Source organism: Lissotriton vulgaris, chromosome 5 (genome assembly GCF_964263255.1).
Source record: "Lissotriton vulgaris chromosome 5, aLisVul1.2, whole genome shotgun sequence".
Lineage (NCBI taxonomy): Eukaryota > Metazoa > Chordata > Amphibia > Caudata > Salamandridae > Lissotriton > Lissotriton vulgaris.
Window position 1 is genome coordinate 371,979,568 of NC_141693.1, and position 19,479 is coordinate 371,999,046.

Here is a 19,479-nt window from a genome sequence, read left to right on the forward strand (position 1 = left end):
TGCAGTTCCTTTTTTGCAATTAAAGCTGCTAGTATTGGATCCCGGAAGACATTTTCTCTGTTAATACTGCATAAGCTACTCAGCACACCTCTTAGCCATGGAATTTCTAAGCCCTTGTCACAATGTAAGCAGTCCTTGATAATCAGCTGTGTCAAGGATGCCGCTTCGTTCTTCCACACTTATACCCACATAAGTGCCGGTCGTGCCTGAATAAAATCAGTTATAAAATTAATGTTGAGCTAATTGTGACATGTATATTGGGGGTAGAAATTGGGGTGCTCAGTAATTTTCTGCAAAACCTGTTTTCTTCCTGCTGGATGACTGAGCAATGGACCGTTCCCCAGATCTCGGCGCCATATGTGGCCACCGGAGTGCACTGAAGTTTATATATTTTCTGTACTGCTAAAAGAGCACCCGTGGTCTTAGGACGAGGCAGACTTAACCTCATCGCTGCTATTGCTATTTTCCCCCTGTGCTGGGCCCCAATGATAATGGGTGTGGTCATGACGGAACCCTTCCGTCATCAGCACAGCTCAACCGTGTCTGATGACGGAATGGTTCCGTCACCAGCATCGAAGGGGTTAAAATTGAGATGGCCTTTGAGAACTTGCTCCTGGCGTGAGCTAAATGCTCACTGCAGGAGCCGTTGGCAGCAAAGGCCAATCCTAAATAAACGAAAGATCTTACCGAAGTCAATTTTTGTCCATCTATTGTGATTGGGCCTATTTCACGCTTCCCCGGGCCACTACTCATCAGAAAGGATTTCTTAAAATTTACACGCAGGTCTAACTTTTTCATATAATTATAAAAAATTTTGGACAAGAAGACGCAATGAGTTTGGAGTACGGCCTATAAGAACCGCATCGTCTGCATAAACAAGCACAGGGAATGGGCTCTTTGTTAATATATGGGACATCTTGAGTAGCCGTTTTCAAAGAGGTATTGAGCCCATTGATATATATGATAAAAAGCAGGGGGGCCAACACGCATCCTTGTCTGACCCCCTGCCAATATCAATGGACCCGAGACCTCTCCTCCCGTCCCAATCCTTACTTGGGCCTTGAGGTCTCAATGTAAATATGCTAAAAAAAAGTTACTAGTGTTTCGTCCAACCCACCAGCCAAAAAGATTGCCCACAGCCTTGGCCTATTTACTAGGTCAAAGGCTGTGGACAAATCCATAAAAGCCATGTAAATAGGGGACCTCTTTGCAATAGCATATTTACCAACGATTAAGTTTAGGTTAAGGCATTGTTCCGTGGTTCTTACCTTACCCCTGAAGCCCAACTGACATGGGTCCAGGATGTCATTTGCTTCTGTCCAATCCACAATTTTATTGTACAGGACTCTTCCTATGATTTTAAGGGCATTATCTATTAGGGAGATAGGTTGATAGTTGCACGGAAGAGATCTATCTCCCTTTGAAAAATCGGGACTATTATACCACTTGCCCAAGTCTCAGGTATTTTTGCCAAAGTCAGATTATCAAAAATATTCAAGAGCAGCGGGGCCCAGAAGGCCGGGTTCCACTTAATTAAATCGATAGGGAGCCCATCAGGGCCCGGCGCTTTATTGCCTAAACTCTGATTAATCGCTTCCACTACTTCTGGAATGCTTATTTCTATGGGTACTGGGCTACCTAGATTGAAGGTTGATTCGCATGGAGATGGAGTGGAATAAATAGCTGAAAAATGATCAACCCATGCGTCACTAGCGATGTTGCAGCTGATCGGCGTCAGAGACTGGCCCATAGAACGGACTTCCCTGACCGCCACCCAAAAGATGTTACCATTTTTCAAACTGGCAGCCTCGGACAATTTGTCCCATCGTTCCCTCAGGAGTTCGTTCTTCCTTCATCTGATAGTCTCCATATATTCCTTTCTAGCCTGTTTAACTCCTCTTATACACCTCGGAGTGGTAGCTAATGCCCTGTGTAAGTTCCTCCTAAATAGCTAAATGAAAGGAGAACCACACAGTGTGTATATAAAGTTATGTATTTATTAACCCCTTCCGCGCTGCATGAATTTTCGCACTGTGCAGGGGTTTTGAGTGGGCGGGATTCAGACGACCCCCGGCTGTCATCGGCACATGCCCACCTTAACGTCAGACGGCAAGGGGCCATCCGAAGCACACAAGTGGTTAATGTAACCGCCCTACTTGTCTGTGAGGCTAGGGCACAAAGCACACAATACTGAATCAATAGAACATTCGTAAATAGCACAATACACAGTGGGTTCCAGGGGGAGACCGAACCATATACTAAAAAAATGGTATAGCAACGATGACTTGACTAGACACAGTGCTTAGAGCATTTAGAATTGCTGGGACCCCAAGTAACCACCCAGAGGAGTGACAAGGGAACCCACGGAGGACGGGTGCAGTGTGGAAACACGACTGCGTGCTCCCTACAACTCTATGGGAAAGTCGCGGTTACAAATTTAAAGTTTAAGGACACTTCTACGAGGACTTCAAGCAAACCCTTTGGAACATAGGAGGTTCTTGGACCAACCCACAAATGAGTACTGAGGTACCCGCGTTACCTATCCCAGAGGAGCCGGGTGCTTAGGGGTCAAGTGGTGTCAGAAACATTTGCCGTTTCAATGGAGAGCTGCAAAGAATTACTGCTGCCAGGAAGGCGAAGAGTGTCCGGTGGAATCCAAGCCTGGATTCAAGGTGAGAGGAACCTAAGAGCAGAGGGGATAGTCTGGGTCACTTCAGATGAGCAGGGGCTCGGTGGTCGAACGCCCTCCGATGTCGGGTGCTTCAGGTGCAAAGGAGGGTTGCTTGACTCCAAAGCCACAGGGACCAGGATGTAAATGTGTAAATGTGGCGTATTTGTATAGCGCGAACAGTGACCCGGAGGCATCCCGGCGCTTGTACTCCTACCACAAGGGAACCCCTCCTGGCTTTTCCTTGTGGGGTGTCCACTCCTGGGCATCCCATGGTGAAACCAGGCATCCCTTGTGTATCAGGGGGCCTTTGTGGAGACTAAGCAAGCTATTGCCCAGAGTTGCAGCGTGGGACCCATGCTTAGAATCGGCACTGAGGCGAGAATATCCGTTCAGAGGAATTTAAGCCCGAAACCCGCCGAGGCGGGAATCGAACCCTGGTCCCTGGCCAGCGTTCTGCATCAAGGTCTGCCGCTCTAAGCATTGAGCCACACTTCTCCACTCAGGAGACATCGAGGACAACCAGAATCTGGAGGTGAGCTGTCCCATGAAGGATGTCCAGTGCTGAGGGGTCGATGTCCAGCTGGAGCACCAACAAGCATTGGCAAATACAACCCACACAGTCAGAGGAAACAGGTTACGGAGTGGACCAGCAATGTGCTCGGGACTCTCCAAGTAATGGAGAGTCGGCGCGTCTGGAGCAACCAGGTAAGCCCAAGAACAAACAAGGTGACTGTCGCCAGGACCCACAGGCCAATGGGCCAGGGATGGTGAGGAGACCTCAAGCAAGTTTGCAATGGACCAGCCCACAGGACACTCGGAGAGTGGAGGTTGGAAATCTTTGGTGCAAATTCTGCTCGGGGTCAGGACTACACGGTGTCCAATGCACAAGCTCGGGAATCGTCGACAAGCCTATGCAACTGCAAATGTACGCACTGCACAGGGTTTTGGGTTGCATGGTCCACACAAGGGATACTGGTGTCGGAATCGCTGAGAGCGCAGATCAACCTCTGGGACCTTCGGGAACCCACCTCATGTGTTGCTGAAATCTTCGGAGTCCTTAGGAGAAGCAAACCGGTCAGATGCGTTTAAGTGCCTGCTTTTGCAGGGGAGTAACTCCTTTACTCCAAGGGAGATTATTCAGTCATCCAGATTCGTCCAGGCAGTTGAAATACTTGGTTTCTTCTTAGCAAAATCTTGTCCAGGTAAAATCTAAAGCCATGTAGTCGGGTAACCAACTTTATACCCATGGGAAGGGGTTGGAAAGATTCTGTGGACCCTCCTAGTGGAGGGGCAGGACCGAGGGGTGGCTACACCCATGTCCTTTGTCCAGGTTTGCGCCTGAGCAGGAGCCGATGGCTCTCAGAACTGTTTTGAACTGGACTATGCACAGGGACACCGAATGTGCCCCCAGTGCAAACTCTCTGGCACTCTGAGTGCACCCACCCAGCCCCAATACACAAAACCCTGTCTGGGAGGTGGTCAGGTGACAGGATGCCTATTGTCATGCCTTCCTCTGCTCGAGCTTGGCTCCGCAGCAGGAGAGCAGAATCATCTCTGTGGCTGGCAGTATCCATTTTGTGCTGCCCTGGTCGAGAAAGCTGGTACAGGGTAGACCGGTGACCCACAGTAGTGGTTCCAGAAGGGTGGAATCATACCTCCCACACCAGTTACTTTTGTGGAGGTATGATTCCAAGGTGTTTGACACCAAACACAACATGTTTCTAAGCAGCCATTTTAAAGTTAACATTTTCCGCGAGGTTATAAAGCATGCACCAGGGTGATATGAGGGGCAACAATAATTCAGAGCAAATAGGAAGAACAGTGTTCACAGATTGGAAAGAATATACAAGTAGACGTTGTTGCTTGTAGTCTTTGCGTTTCCTTATTACAGTTGTGCTTTGGTTTTTACAGCTGAACAGCTAAAGCATTTCGCCCACACACCGGCTTCTTCAGGGCTAAATGGAGTTGCAGAAATGTTGCCAAGAGGGCTGAAGTGCATCAGCGATAAGGACACATCCGTGTCGGGACGCAGGAGATGCCGTATGAAGGCCAAAGTTCAACCTGTTTGTGACTCGCCAGGAAAGCTGAGTAGCGTCAGTGACGTCTATGCGTCCGAGTCAGGACGTGATACTGCGGTATTAACCTCTGAAAGAGGGGACCACCAGTAGGTCCATGGGGGTGAAGGTCCCTGGTCAGTACCCCTGTACTAAATGGCTGTATTTCTATGTTGAAGGGTGACCGAAGTCCGGGTCTGGTGAATTCAGGTCCTAGCGCGAAGGAGGTTATAATGCACTTAAACATATATGTCTGACTGCATCAGACAACCCCGGAGAATGGTTTCCGAAGGTTGCAGAGGGGCTCTGCTCATGCAGGGTCACCCTATTGCGTAAAACCCAGCACCCTGCCTTCAGGATTGTTAAGGCCTGCCATAGGGAAGACTAATAGGTATTTAAGTATAGATATAGTGAACCTATATCTCCGTAAGTGGTGCAAGCACTATCTTACACAATCTGCAGTAGCAGGCCTATTGTGTCCGTTTAGATGGCCTCAGGGGTGGCATAATACATGCTGCAGCCCATGGGAGGCCCCTGGGGTACCCATGCCCTGGGGTAATGGTGTACCATATACTAGATAATGATAAGTGCACCCCAGTATCCAATCTGGAGTGTAACTAAAGTACATACATTGCAATTTAAGGGAGAAAGCACATAGACTGGGGTCCTGGATAGCAGGATCCCAGTCAGACTAGGCCAAAAACAGTGATACACCACAAAAAGTGTGGGTAAACAATAAGAAGCATATCCTACTTTCCTACAACTACCATATACATTTTAAACAGAGCACAGGGCACATGCTAACACCCGCATTTTGCACCCCCAGCCAGACAGGAGCTCCAGTAATTGAATTAGTAGAGGGACTGGAAGAAGAGTGTTGGGGAAACTTAGCCATGCCAGTGGGTTGGCTTAGCTAGATCTTAACCTCCAGGAGAGAGTTCCTTCATTTTGGATTTTAAAGGAGTATGATTTTACGGGACAAGCATATGCCACACTTTGGAGGAAGCGGTCCTACTTCTGGGTGGCACCCTGTATGCCATTAATGAAGGGTGCCTCCCTGCTTGCCACCAAGGAGCACTGAATAAAAAATGGAAGAGCTGCTCAGCAACTGAGATTCCTGCCTGAAACTACAATAAGGATTGCCCTGTTGGAACCCTGACCAGCAGCAAGGAACTGCACTCTGGCAGCCAGTGTAGTTTTCGAATCTCTTCCGCTATTGGATCACCTGTTGTAATGCGTTTCTTGAAAGGATTGATCCATATGTTCTCGCCTACACCATTTCTGATGCCTCAGTAGGACCTTAATTTCCTTCTCACCTTTCTCATGTGGGCCCCCATTTGAGCTGATTAACAGTTGTTCCCTATGTTTCCTGACTTTAAAGAAAGGATTCTTCATTGAAATTACACCAGCTTGTTGCATAATTGAATTGCAAGTCCTGTCGGTCCCGCAGGTCCTGCAGATGTTGACCAACTTTTTTCTGTACATACTGGTTCTTCGAACAAAAGCTGCCTTCCGAACCGAAGGTTGTCACACCCTTTCACATGGGGCAGTCCCTATTTGTAGGATATGTGATGTCACTTATATGGAGGGATGGACCTGACCTAGAGCCGCACAACTTCACCTACTCACTTGCAAGGGAATTGCTGAGAAAATACTCCGAATCCAGTCTGGCCTATGGGTATATTCAAAAGGCGAAGACTCTGCGGTGCATTAGCAAAAGCAAGTAACTTTTTCTTTTCGGACGCCCTAGTGAGGTACATAAAACCTCTTTGTAGGGCACCTTTCTGACATTTCTGATGAGACCCCCACTTTTATAGCTTTTGACAATTTCTTGTAAGTCACATGCTCATAAAAACAAGAAAGGGCATCTGCACAATGTTTCATTTGGCATACCTGGTACCGTGTTCTACTGCCAATGAATCTGATTTTATTCCTGAACACTCTCTTATAGAGACGAGATTTAACAACAAACCATTTCGATTGTGTGGAAAGCAATCACTCCATTTAGCTTATAAAAATCACCTAAAATAGAAATTTCATGCAAGTATGTGATGCTACATTAACCCCTTCCGTGCCGGTCTGTTTCCCCCGATGTGCTGGGGCCGGGGTGGGGGGCCACACCCGTTCCAATGGAACGTTCAGCACAGCAGGGGAATCAGCCCAGCGTGCGAGCGTTCCACAGAATGGGCGAGGTCATGGCTAGCTCAGCTCGTCATGAGCACCGGAGCGCCGGAGCTCATGACGCGCTGACCTCGTCATGAGCACTCAAAGGGTTAAGACCAGAGATAGCATTGCGTTGAAACTTGCTGAGAGTGTTTGTTTATACCGAAGCCGTCACAGTGTTTATTCCTTGGTCAGAGTGATGCAGATTATCATCATTGGATTAATGTTATTCATGGCACTTATGAGTGAGGGCAATTTATTAGGATTTTGGCCTATGCTTTATATGTAAATGTACTGGAGCAGTTGTTTTCAAGCAAACTAGCCTAAGTTTATATGAAAACCGCTGTACTCAAATCTGGACTTGAATTAATGATTTAATTTGGTATGGCGCAAGAATCGCTCCAACTGGAGGATCTTGGACCACCGTCAGTATGGAAATGTAGGATAAGACAAACAATGCCATTTTTAGTGCTTTCCTAAACGTGTTGTTATAGTCCGGACAAGTTCTGACAGAAATTGGCAGTTTGTTCCAGAGGGTGGGGGCCAAATCAGAAAAAGACCTTCCGCTGTATCTAGATCAACGACTACGAGGGACTGACAGTAGCTCTTTCTCACTGGAACGCAGATTCCTAGCAAGGTGATACCGGTTGAACTTCTGACATAGATACTCAGTACCTTTGCCCAGGCAGGCTTTGTAGATTAAGCAGCACATATTGAATGTTATCCTTTGATCTACTGGCAAACAGTAAACCGATTTTAGAATGGGATCGGAGGCCGTTCTAGGCAGCCAATTACAAATAACCTGTGCTGCTGTATTTAGCACGCCCTGCAATTTCGACAATAGCGACTCATTGGCAGAGCCAATAGCTCATTGCTCTAGTCCAGCTGACTTTCAACAAGAGCCTGAATCAAGGTCATCCTGAGTAAGTGTAGTATGTGGAAACAGGCGCCTGTAGTAAAAAGAACTTGCTCTTTCATTTTAAATTCCTGATCTATCTTGACCCCCTATATTTTCTTTTACTACGTTGCTAGCGATAGGGGCCCTGCCTAACTCTGGCGGCTGCCAATCTGGACACCAAAGGGTTTGGGCCTTCTCAAACAGAATGATCTCTCTTTTCCCTGAGTTTAGCTGAAAGAAATTATCTAATCAAAGATTGAATTTTTGTTTCGTTTTTCTTTTTTTTCAATTTGTATTGTAAATGTATGTTTGTAAGGGGATGGAAAGGGAGGTCAGTGATTGGCAATTTTCTGCTGTGTACAGCGTGTCTGAGAGCTAATTTGCCACAATCCTATTTTAAATACAATGATAACAGGCACGAAAAAATGTGTGCTACTGCTGGTTATTATATTTTTCATATTGGTGATTTGGTATTTTATTTGATCTCGCCTGTAGGTATGTTTGTTCGCTATCGTTTTTCCACTACTCCGAGTATTTGATTACAGCAATCACAAACCCCAAAAGCTTGTCCCTGGACTCCTTTCTGCTGAATCACAGTATGGAATACTCATTAGCTGCTATATCTTCATGGTTGGAGTTCACAGTGGAGAAGTTCATTTACCCAGGTAAATCATCCAAATAAAATTTTTTATGTAGAAGCTAATTAAAATTCCTTGAATCCATATCAATCTGACTATTTATAGAGTGCTCATATGTGTGAGGTGTAGAAAAAGTCAAGGATACCTGAACACGTCCTCTCTGGTAGAGGGCTGTATATGAAGAGCCTCTTGATGCAATGTCCCTTTTATTAAAATGTTTTTCTGAAATGTTGAGGTCACTAGCAGGTCTTAGTCTGTGGATATCTTATCTTTCTGGAGGTATTCTGTGCCAACACTTGGGAAGCCATATGGGTTAAACACCAGGATTTAAATTTCATTTTTACACATACTGAGAGCCAGTAGAGTCTGCTTCTTATCCATGAGTTATGACTCAGTGTACAAAAACTTCTCCACAGGTTATCGAATTTTGATGCTGCTAAAGCTAATAAATTAACTAGGCCAAATACCAGCATAAAAGTATAGAAGTAGCAGTCACATATTAGTAAATGCTCTTATTACTAGTGCATATACAACTTTCAGAATTACAGAACCTGCTTTAAAAAGTGAAGTTGTGAAATGGGCTATTTTGATGGTCGGCCCTACTAGGCCTTTGAACAAAATAATCGTCCCATTGCACCTGCACATTGCTTATCTCATCCTTTACACTGACAGTGGGAGCAAAGAAAGAAGTGACAGCATTGAACAATGCAAGATTAATCAGAACTTCTTCTTGCATCCAAATAAGTTAGACACAATTGTCCAATGTTGTGCTGAAACTGCTGGTTTACTATTCTCAACAATGGCAAAACATTAAAACAAGCATTTGCAATGCAATAGGTCTCGCATTAGGAAAGTGTGAGCTATTGGTATTGTAAATGACAATTTTTTTAAATATGTGTTTTTTAAAATATATAAATTAATAGCATTGTTAGTCACAAAGCCAATAGCTTACACTATCCTAATGCGAGTCCTATTGGTTATGGCAATGCTTGTTGGTAGCAAGCAAGGACAGTGCTGTTGTGGTGCTGAGGGATGCTGTTGTGGTGCTGAGTGATGATGTGGTTGGGCTGAGTGATGTGGTGGTGTATTAGAGTGATGTGGTGGTGTCCCAGAGTGATGGGGTGGTGTCCCAGAGTGATGGGGTGGTGTCCCTGAGTGATGGGGTGGTGTCCCTGAGTGATGGGGTGGTGCCCCTGAGTGATGGGGTGGTGCCCCTGAGTGATGGGGTGGTGCCCCTGAGTGATGGGGTGGTGCCCCTGAGTGATGGGGTGGTGCCCCTGAGTGATGGGGTGGTGCCCCTGAGTGATGGGGTGGTGCCCTAGAGTGATGTGGTGGTGTCCTAGAGTGATGTGGTGGTGTTGTGTGGCGTTAAGCAGTGTGCAGCAGCGTGCAGCAACAGCGTGCAGCAGCATTGTGCAGCGTGCAGCAGTGTCCAGCGTGCAGCAGTGTCCGGCGTGCAGCAGTGTGCGGCGTGCAGCAGTGTGCGGCGTGCAGCAGTGTGCGGCGGTCAGCATTTGTGTTGTGCAGCAGTGTGCAGCATCCAGCAGTGTGAGTAATGCAGCAGCGTGCAGCAGTGTGTGGCGTGCAGCAGTGTGTGGCGTGCAGCAGTGTGTGGCGTGCAGCAGTGTGTGGCGTGCAGCAGTGTGTGGCGTGCAGCAGTGTGTGGCGTGCAGCAGTGTGTGGCGTGGGGGAAAAATGCACCGAGAGAGTGGGGGGAGCACGAGCTGACGAAAGAGTGGGGGAGGGGATACTCGAGCCGACGAAAGAGTGGGGGAGGGGGAAAGCTCGAGCCGACAAGAGTGGGGAAAGAAATGCACGATCCGACGAAAAAAGCATGAGTCAGAGAAGAAAGTAAAATGTGAGCCAGAGAAAGACAGGAAATGTGTAACGAGCCATGTAGAAAAGAAAAAAAAAGCTCTATGCATTTCTGGGGGGGTGCATTCCTTTCAAATCTGATGCGGGGGAAAGTAGCCTTTGAAGTCTGATGGATTGCATTGGATAAAGTAAAGACATGTTTTTGGATACTGAAATAATATGAGATTGTAGTGAATATCCACTCTAATCGCAAAAGTAAAAAACTACTGACTTAAACCAATCGAATAGCAGATGGCTATCTCGATTTCTTGAGTAGAAACCAAGGATTGAACAATTGAACCTCTTCTGGGGACACAGCAGTGACCAGGGTTCATTCCCCAATTCAGGGTTACGCTTTTCAACAACATTATCACGTGCACGACCGAGTGCACACAACAAAAACAAAACTGGAATCATACTGGTGATACAAGTGTACACTTAAACATTTGTATGTAATATTTCTCATTTGTTGCCTTTCGTTCACTTTAGTTGATGGATTTTCACCAGCGCCGGACTGAGAATGCAACCCAGCCCTAGCAATTAAGTCAGACCCGCCCTGAGGGAGGGGGTGATGGTGGGAAACACTGCTGCTGCTTTTTGTTACAGTAGACCGATATTGCAGCAATGCTGCAAAACCGGGCCCCAGTAACAACAAGCATTTGCAATGCAATAGGTCTCGCATTTATGCGAGTTTTAGCTTTTGACATTCCAAATAACAATGCCTTTTATTTTTGTTTTAAAAACATGAATAAAAGGCATTGTCATTTACAATGCTATTAGCTTAAACTCGGGTAACTGCGAAACCTAGTGCATTGCAAATGCTTGTTTTTAATCTTCTGTTTACAGTTTCCAGCTAGAGCAGCCCAAGCTGGCTTCCCTTAACTAACAGACTTTCCAGGTCCAAAACAACAGACATATCATTCACTCACATGCACCCATGAAGCAGAGCACGCTAAATGTGTCCGACAAAACTATGTTTACACTTCAGCACAAAGCTAATTCTTTTACAGGCTACATGATGATTCAACAATGCTGGAAGCAGCAATATTCCCAGAAGCGGCTTCTTTACTCATGCAGGGGTCTGTAGATTACAGCACTCTTAGGAGTGAGTAGTGTTAAGCAGATTTTATCATGACTCTTAATATGATGTCGCATGACATGAATGACCAACAAAGGAAGTAACATTAAACAAATGATCACAGTGTTCATAATAAAGCATCATTGAATCTTACATAGAAATATGTTCTAAAACGGCACGAAGAGATATTATATACATTGATTTAGATTAAATTTAGAAAACCTCTGTAATTCCAGCAAAGAAAAACTATTTAGTGTGAAGCAGGACTCCTGTTAGCTGAAGTGAGTAAAGAAAGGCTACACTTATGGAGTATTACCATGCTAATTCTTTTTTAAGGGGATGTTCTACAAGCAGATGAGCACCGAGTAGAGTCTGATGTGGTCTAGTGGCTAAAGTAGCTGACTTTGGAGACTACGGTTCAAATCCCGCACCTTGAGTTTCACCGTGTGTTTAACGAAATGTGCCAACACACCACATAATGTACAGTGCTCTGTCAGTCAATACTAGGTTGGCACTATATAAATCCAAATACATACATACGCATACATGCATACATCTGGATGGAAAGTGCTTGTATTTCTCACATGGTTTGTTGTTGCTTTTGTGAATGAGTGGGCCCTCCATCAAGTTTCAGTCACACTAGAAGTCAGAGACTTGAGGTTAATGCTTATGAGTTATAAGAGATATTAATTGGAAGAAATACAAAAAAATTAAGTACAATAACACCTATAACAACCTCTGTCCTCAACTTTAAGCTGCATTGCAAAATCGTATGATTTAGTGTACGTTTTATTTGCTTCGTGCAGTAACTGAGTGCAGACGATGTATTAACATCTGTATAAATTGCATAAAATTGTGTATTGTCACTTGCATTTATTGTTCTTATTCGCCGTTCAAATGTTCATTGATCTTCTTAGAATGCCCCCAGCCTTGTTAATTCAATATAGTCCCCCAAAATGATGTGATCTACATTCTAGCATAAGTGAGATCCTTCGTATTTGTTCGGTCTTATTTTTATTATGTGCAAGCTGTCTGGACGAAAAAGACTTGTTGTAGGCTTACCAAGAACTTACAGTGGGCTTCCATCCCGCTTATTATTTACCAATGGTTAGTTTTATTGTCTCTCTCATTTGCTTGCATCTTATTCGTTGACTCTTCTTGTTTTTGTTCCATCTTGTTCTGTATTTTACCTTTTTTTTTAAATGCATTTTTTTGGCAGGCGGCAGGCAACACATTGCTGTCAGACCATCAGCCTTAAAAAAAGAAAAAAGCTCTTTTGTATTACTTTTATTTCATTTTTAGGTCTCGCCTGTCGATGCGCATGCGCATCGAGCAAGCGAGACTATGGGGGCTTATCCACTCTTTATCCAACTTGCAAGGAATCGTGGCGATTCCTTGCAGTGCCCGTGACTTTTAAGCTCAATGCGCATGCGCATTGAGCTTAAAAGCGCGTGCACATCAGTTCCCTCATCCGCACGTCGCATTTCTCCTCCCCCCTCGCCCCCTCCCCTCCCCTGCCCGCCGTGTCGCATTTCTCCTCCCCCTCCCCTTATCTGTCTTCCCTTCGTCTGTTCCCTCTCCCCGCTCCGCCCCCTCCCCTGCCCGCCGTGTCGCATTTTTTTTTAAATCACCACTTACCCCCTACCCCCCAGCAATGCCAACACTGACGCCGTGCTCGGTGTTTCTCTTGTTATTGCATTGGTTTGAGTTCGCTGATTGTTTTGTAAAGCTCTCTGGCGCCCTGTTCGCGCAATGGAAAATCACAAAGATAAATGCATACCCTGCTCCCCCCTACCCCCCCTCCACCCTAGCAGGTTCTCTTCGTGCACTTACTCCTATTTATAGCCCTGAGACAGAATGATGATGTTGGAGCACTTCATGCAAAGCAGCCTGATGAGTGCACAGCTTTTATCTATATTTCCTTTGCACTTTAGTTTGAATGATTCAATGAGACATAGTTTTGGCAAACTGAATTGGTAATATCTGCCAGTGCCAGGATGGCGAGTGCAGCTTGCACCTTTCTGACTGCACTTTCGCTTGAGCGCATCTTGGCTGCCCCCAGAAGCGTAGCCGAATATGGGGGACATGGTGGCTACTATGGTTTGCCGATTTGACCCAGTGATGTTTTGCAATGTGAATGACTGGGCTTGCTGTAATATTGCCCATGTGCACCGAACATTCTTGAAATGTGACTCTATATGATTTGCCGCAGAAATCTTCAATAAAGTTCGTTATAAAAAAAGCATGTTTTTCGTGGCACTGAGACTAATAGCGAGGTGACGCCCGGTCCACCACAACGCTGTTAATACCGTCATCATTGCGCACACAGCTTTATCTTTTCAATGCATCTCACACTGTATGGTCCTAATGCTTTAAATAATGATGACTTACGTTGGTGGCGCTAGGCAAGACGCTGCTGCTAAAAGCCGTTCTTTGGCACTTTAGCTTGAATGATTTTAGCGACTCGTAATGTAGCTAAACTGCACCTGTAAAACTTGCTAGCACCAGGACTGCAGATACAGCTCTGACTCCCATGAATGAACTGCAGCTCGAGCGCATCTTCTTATGGCCCCTCGACTAATACTGAGATTAGTTCATGGACCATGAAGCTAAGATCTTTCACAGTATGGGGCAGATCAGAAGACGAGGGTTTGGAAAGTTTCTGTCCCCATTGTGCACAAACTATTTTTTTTTTTAGTTTAAAGAGGATTTTATTGAAATCACAAAATGTATTACACATAGATTAAATTCAAAAGTGAGTAAGCAATACAATGCATGTAAATGTGTTGGGAAAAGAGAACAAGGAAAGGGTAGGAAAAAAGGGAAGAAGGGGGGGAGGAGAGAAAAATATTTCCCTCACTCACCCTCAACCCCTCACCCTCACTCACCCTCACTTACCCTCACCCTCACTCACCCTCAATCCCTCACCCTCAATCCCTCACCCTCAATCCCTCACCCTCACTCACCCTCACCCTCACTCACCCTCAACCCCTCACCCTCACTCACCCTCAACCCCTCACCCTCACTCACCCTCACTCACCCTCACCCTCACTCACCCTCACTCACCCTCACTCACCCTCGCCTCGGTGCCTACTCGAATCATGGGTTCACACTCTGCAACCCTGGGCAATAGCTTGCTTAATCTCCACTACGGCCCACCGCGATGGGATGCCTGGTCTTCACCTTGGGGATGCCCATTAGGGGTTATCTCGCAGGGAAAGCCAGGACGGGTTCCCAAAGCAAGCGCTAAGAGACCTGTCGGTGATTTGGCGCTATATAAATCAAAATTAACATAACATAACATAACATTACAAATGCTATAGGTGTCACATTTGCGAAAGTTCAAACTATTGACATTGTAACTGACAAAGCTATTACTTTTGCTATTTTCAAAACCAACACATAAATAAAAAAAGTGTCATTTACAATACCAATTGCTCAAACTTTCCTAATGCGAGACCTATTGCATTTCCAATGCTTGTTATTATTTACTGAATCTGCTTCATCTGAATTAAAAATAATTCCAGCCACATCGTTTTGTAAGTTGTAGCGTAATCACTCCTGCACGTCGTTAAGCTTGGAACATTTCTGGAAAATGACACTGCTGCATCATTGTGCCTTTACGATTTTCTCCTTTTGGCCATTCTGCACATCATTATGCAGGTGACGTACAGCCAAAAGGCATTGGTAAAGCCACTGAGGGCCCAATGTGAGACCTTTTGGCTTTTCCAATGCTTTTTCGGGTTAATTGCCTTTTTAGTACCCAGGAAAAGAGTGGGATCCAAAATCTGTGCACCTTTTTAATCCTACAGTGTATTACCATCGTTATACACCCTCCAGAATGTTACCCTTTTAACACCCACATTTGTCTTTTCATAATAATCTTATCATTTCTTTGCCTTCTTTCTTCCCGATTGTAACCTCACCAGTTGAAAGGTCTCTTCAAGAGCCTAAGACGATACAGCGACTAAAGTAAGGATTTACTCAGGTCTAGCTGTTTGGAAATTCTAGATGTAATGTCCTGCAAAACTGTAGGGCCCATCCCACTAAAGGAAAAGCCGATAAAATCCTACACAGTAGCAATATTTTCAACGTGTTATGTGCAGAGTGGCTGCTCGGAGATTTTTGCATGAAATCTGACATTAAAACGTCCATACTGTTGTACCAGATATCAATGTGCAACGTGTTTGCTTAATGGCATTCTCACAGATATTGTTTCTTTATTCAAATCCCTTTAGTTTTCTCCTCGTTCAGAGTAAAAGAGATCCTCGTTAGAGATGCCCTTGCTGCTCTGTTTTAATGTTAAGGAATATCCAGTAAAGAAGTGACTTATTTTCAGGGGAAATGCCCAAGTACAGGATTTTCGTGCTTCATTAAATTTTCTTAAATGACATGACCGTTGTTTCAGCCAAAAGTGTTTTTCTAGTGCAGAGTGTCTGAGAATAATTTGATCTTAGTTGAAAGAAAATGTTTGACATAATTTTCAAAACTTACTATTTGTATCTGTGAATGTTTTCCAGGATTCCTGACATAGGCTGAGCTAAACGAAAGTTTATAAATTGAAGGAGTGTACCTGAAATTGAAAGCTGGAAAATGAACATATCTTTGAAAGCATTATTTAGCTTGCTGACGCTTATTCTTCATCTTTGTTATGTTAAGTTATTTTGTTATTGGATGCATATATACACCTTGTTTTATTCACTCTGGGGATTACAATGAAGTGTTGGAAACAGCCTCAGAGGTAACTTCAACATCAGGAGTTTTTAGGTCTCGCTATTCGATGCGCATGCGCATCGAGCTTGCGAGGATATTGGGCTTTAACCAGAGTTAAACTAACTTGCAAGGAATCGTGGCGATTCCTTGCAGTGCCCGTGACTTTTAAGCTCAATGCGCATGCGCATTGAGCTTAAAAGCGCGTGCACATCAGTTCCCTCAGCAGCACTCCAGGCCCCTGCTGCTTTCACACCTCCCCGCTCCGCCCCCTCCCCTGCCCGCCGTGTCGCATTTCTCCTCCCCCTCCCCTTATCTGCCTTCCCTCCGTTAATCTCCCCACTGCCCCACCCCCATTAGTGTCCTAACTACACTTCCAAGTCTCGCTACCTCGCCGCCTCCTCTCTATCCCTCTCTCTCCGTTCTTTTCCCATCTCTTCGTCCTCCCCTCTCCTTTTCTCAATATTCTTCTTTTCATACTTGTTTTTGCAGTAATCTGGTACATCTTTTGATTTTCGGCACTATCTCGACTCGTGTAGCTCGTGTTCCTCTGCCCATTTGTGCTTCCAGTATATTCCGTCATAGCCTACTCTCCTGTTCGAGCTTGCTTTCGGAAATTCCTGTCGCTTCCACACGGATCACAAGATGTTTTATCCAGGTTAGAGCTGTGCTGGCTAACTTCTCCCTTTTATTCCGCGATGTAAAGCTTTGAAACTCTCCATAGTTTCCTTCAATAGATAACTGTACACACAACTGTGGAAGCTATGGGTGTCGTCAGCTCTCAGTGCTCGCCAGAGTATCTCATTCCGGTATTTTCAGATAACAGAGCTTCCCCGTCGCTGGGCAGTCTGAGCAAGAAGCTCTCTGCGGTTCGGGCATGCAGATGTATATTGCCACATACATTGAGGTCCGATGCTGCCATGCTCCTTCTAGGTGTCTCTGGTACAGGATCCGCTCCTGACTGCGGGGATGCTTTTCAGTGCCTCGAAGTATACTTTGAACAGTGGCCTTCATGCAGGTTATTGTGCTCCGACTCCCCCTGGCTCCTATCCAGGCAGAGAAGCAGACAGGCCCACCTTCAGCCAATTCTACTACTTGGTGATAGCACGCACAGTGGCCTGCTGGCTGTTGTTGCCCCTTATCTTGAAGTGTCCCTGTTGTCTTTGTACTGTTGCAGCAAAGAGTACACGCAACCAGAAGATGCAGTCTAACCCGCCCCCATAATCTCTGTCTCCTACTGCGAAAACTCTCTAAGTAAGAGTTTTTTTTCATTACCTTTTGCTTACATAAAAGCCTGTTTGGCTCAGACACTTCGTGCAGTTAATTACATCATCAGCACCGATGTCAATGTGTTCTGTCGGGATTCCTAATTTAAAAAAAGTTGAAATGACGCAGCGTCTTTCCTCAAAATTAATTTGGAGCTAGCACTTGCAGGTGGGGGTAAAATGTTAGCACTCCGCAGCTTACAATAAACAGTGCGTCTTGCTTCTCCGCTAAACTCCCTCACCCTCACTCACCCTCAACCCCTCACCCTCACTCACCCTCACTCACCCTCACTCACCCTCAACCCCTCACCCTCAACCCCTCACCCTCAACCCCTCACCCTCACTCACACTCACCCTCACTCACACTCACCCTCACTCACACTCACCCTCACCCTCACTCACCCTCACTCACCCTCACTCACCCTCACTCACCCTCACTCACCCTCACCCTCACTCACCCTCACTCACCCTCACCCACCCTCAACCCCTTATCCTCACTCACCCTCACCCACCCTCAACCCCACTCACCCTCAACCCCTCACCCTCACCCTCAGTCACCCTCACCCTCACTCACCCTCAACCCCTCACCCTCAATCCCTCACCCTCACTCACCCTCAACCCCTCACTCACCCTCAACCCCTCACCCTCACCCACCCTCACCCTCACTCACCCTCAACCCCTCACCCTCACTCACCCTCACTCACCCTCACTCACCCTCACTCGCCCTCACTCGCCCTCACTCGCCCTCACTCGCCCTCACTCGCCCTCACTCGCCCTCACTCGCCCTCACTCGCCCTCACTCGCCCTCACTCGCCCTCACTCGCCCTCACTCGCCCTCACTCGCCCTCACTCGCCCTCACTCGCCCTCACTCGCCCTCACTCACCCTCACTCACCCTCACTCGCCCTCACTCGCCCTCACTCACCCTCACTCTCACTCACCCTCACTCACCCTCACTCACCCTCAACCCCTCACCCTCGCTCACCCTCAACCCCTCACCCTCAACCCCTCGCTCACCCTCACTCACCCTCACCCCCTCAGCCTCACCCTCACTCACCCTCACCCCCTCAGCCTCAGCCTCACTCACCCTCACCCCCTCAGCCTCACCCTCACTCACCCTCAATCACCCTCAACCCCTCACCCTCAACCCCTCACCCTCACTCACCCTCAACCCCTCACCCTCCCTCACCCTCAACCCCTCACACTCACTCACCCTCGACCCCTCACCCTCCCTCACCCTCGACCCCTCACCCTCACTCACCCTCAACCCCTCACCCTCGACCCCTCACCCTCCCTCACCCTCGACCCCTCACCCTCACTCACCCTCGACCCCTCACCCTCACTCACCCTCGACCCCTCACCCTCGACCCCTCACCCTCCCTCACCCTCGACCCCTCACCCTCACTCACCCTCACTCACCCTCACTCACCCTCACTCACCCTCGACCCCTCACCCTCGACCCCTCACCCTCGACCCCTCACCCTCACTCACCCTCACTCACCCTCACTCACCCTCACTCACCCTCACTCACCCTCACTCACCCTCACTCACCCTCGACCCCTCACCCTCAACCCCTCACCCTCAACCCCTCACCCTCAACCCCTCACCCTCACCCTCACTCACCCTCACAACACATATTGTGTTACAATAGGTGTCACATTTGCGAAAGATAAAACTATTGGCATTGTAAATAACAAAGCTATTAATTCGCTATTTTCAAAACAAGCACATAAATAAAAAATGTGTCCTTTACAATACCAATAGCTCAAACTTTCCTAATGCGAGACCTATTGCATTGCTGTGCTTCTCTCCCCTGCTGCACTCTCCTGCTCTCTAGAGATGTGGCCTAACGACCAGAGCTGCCATCTAAGTCACGTAAATACAAAACCCTCACTCACCCTCACCCTCACTCGCCCTTAACCCCTCACCCTCAATCCCTCACCCTCACCCTCACTCACCGTCACCCTCACTCACCCTCACTCACCCTCACTCACCCTCACTCACCCTCACTCACCCTCACTCACCCTCACTCACCCTCACTCACCCTCACTCACCCTCACTCACCCTCACTCACCCTCACTCACCCTCACTCACCCTCACCCTCACTCACCAACCCTCACCAACCCTCACTCACCCTCACTCACCCTCA

The 19,479-nt window shown here is 46.8% G+C and overlaps 1 protein-coding gene across 1 annotated transcript in view; it reads left to right on the top strand.

The window, feature by feature from the left end:
• Positions 1 to 19,479, top strand: part of ICMT (isoprenylcysteine carboxyl methyltransferase) — a 131,372-nt gene that overhangs the window by 24,725 nt on the left and 87,168 nt on the right. Inside the window, exon 3 of the mRNA XM_086921719.1 lies at positions 8,282 to 8,451. Coding sequence (XP_086777845.1) covers positions 8,282 to 8,451 — 170 coding nt within the window. The remainder of the gene's footprint in view (positions 1 to 8,281; positions 8,452 to 19,479) is intronic.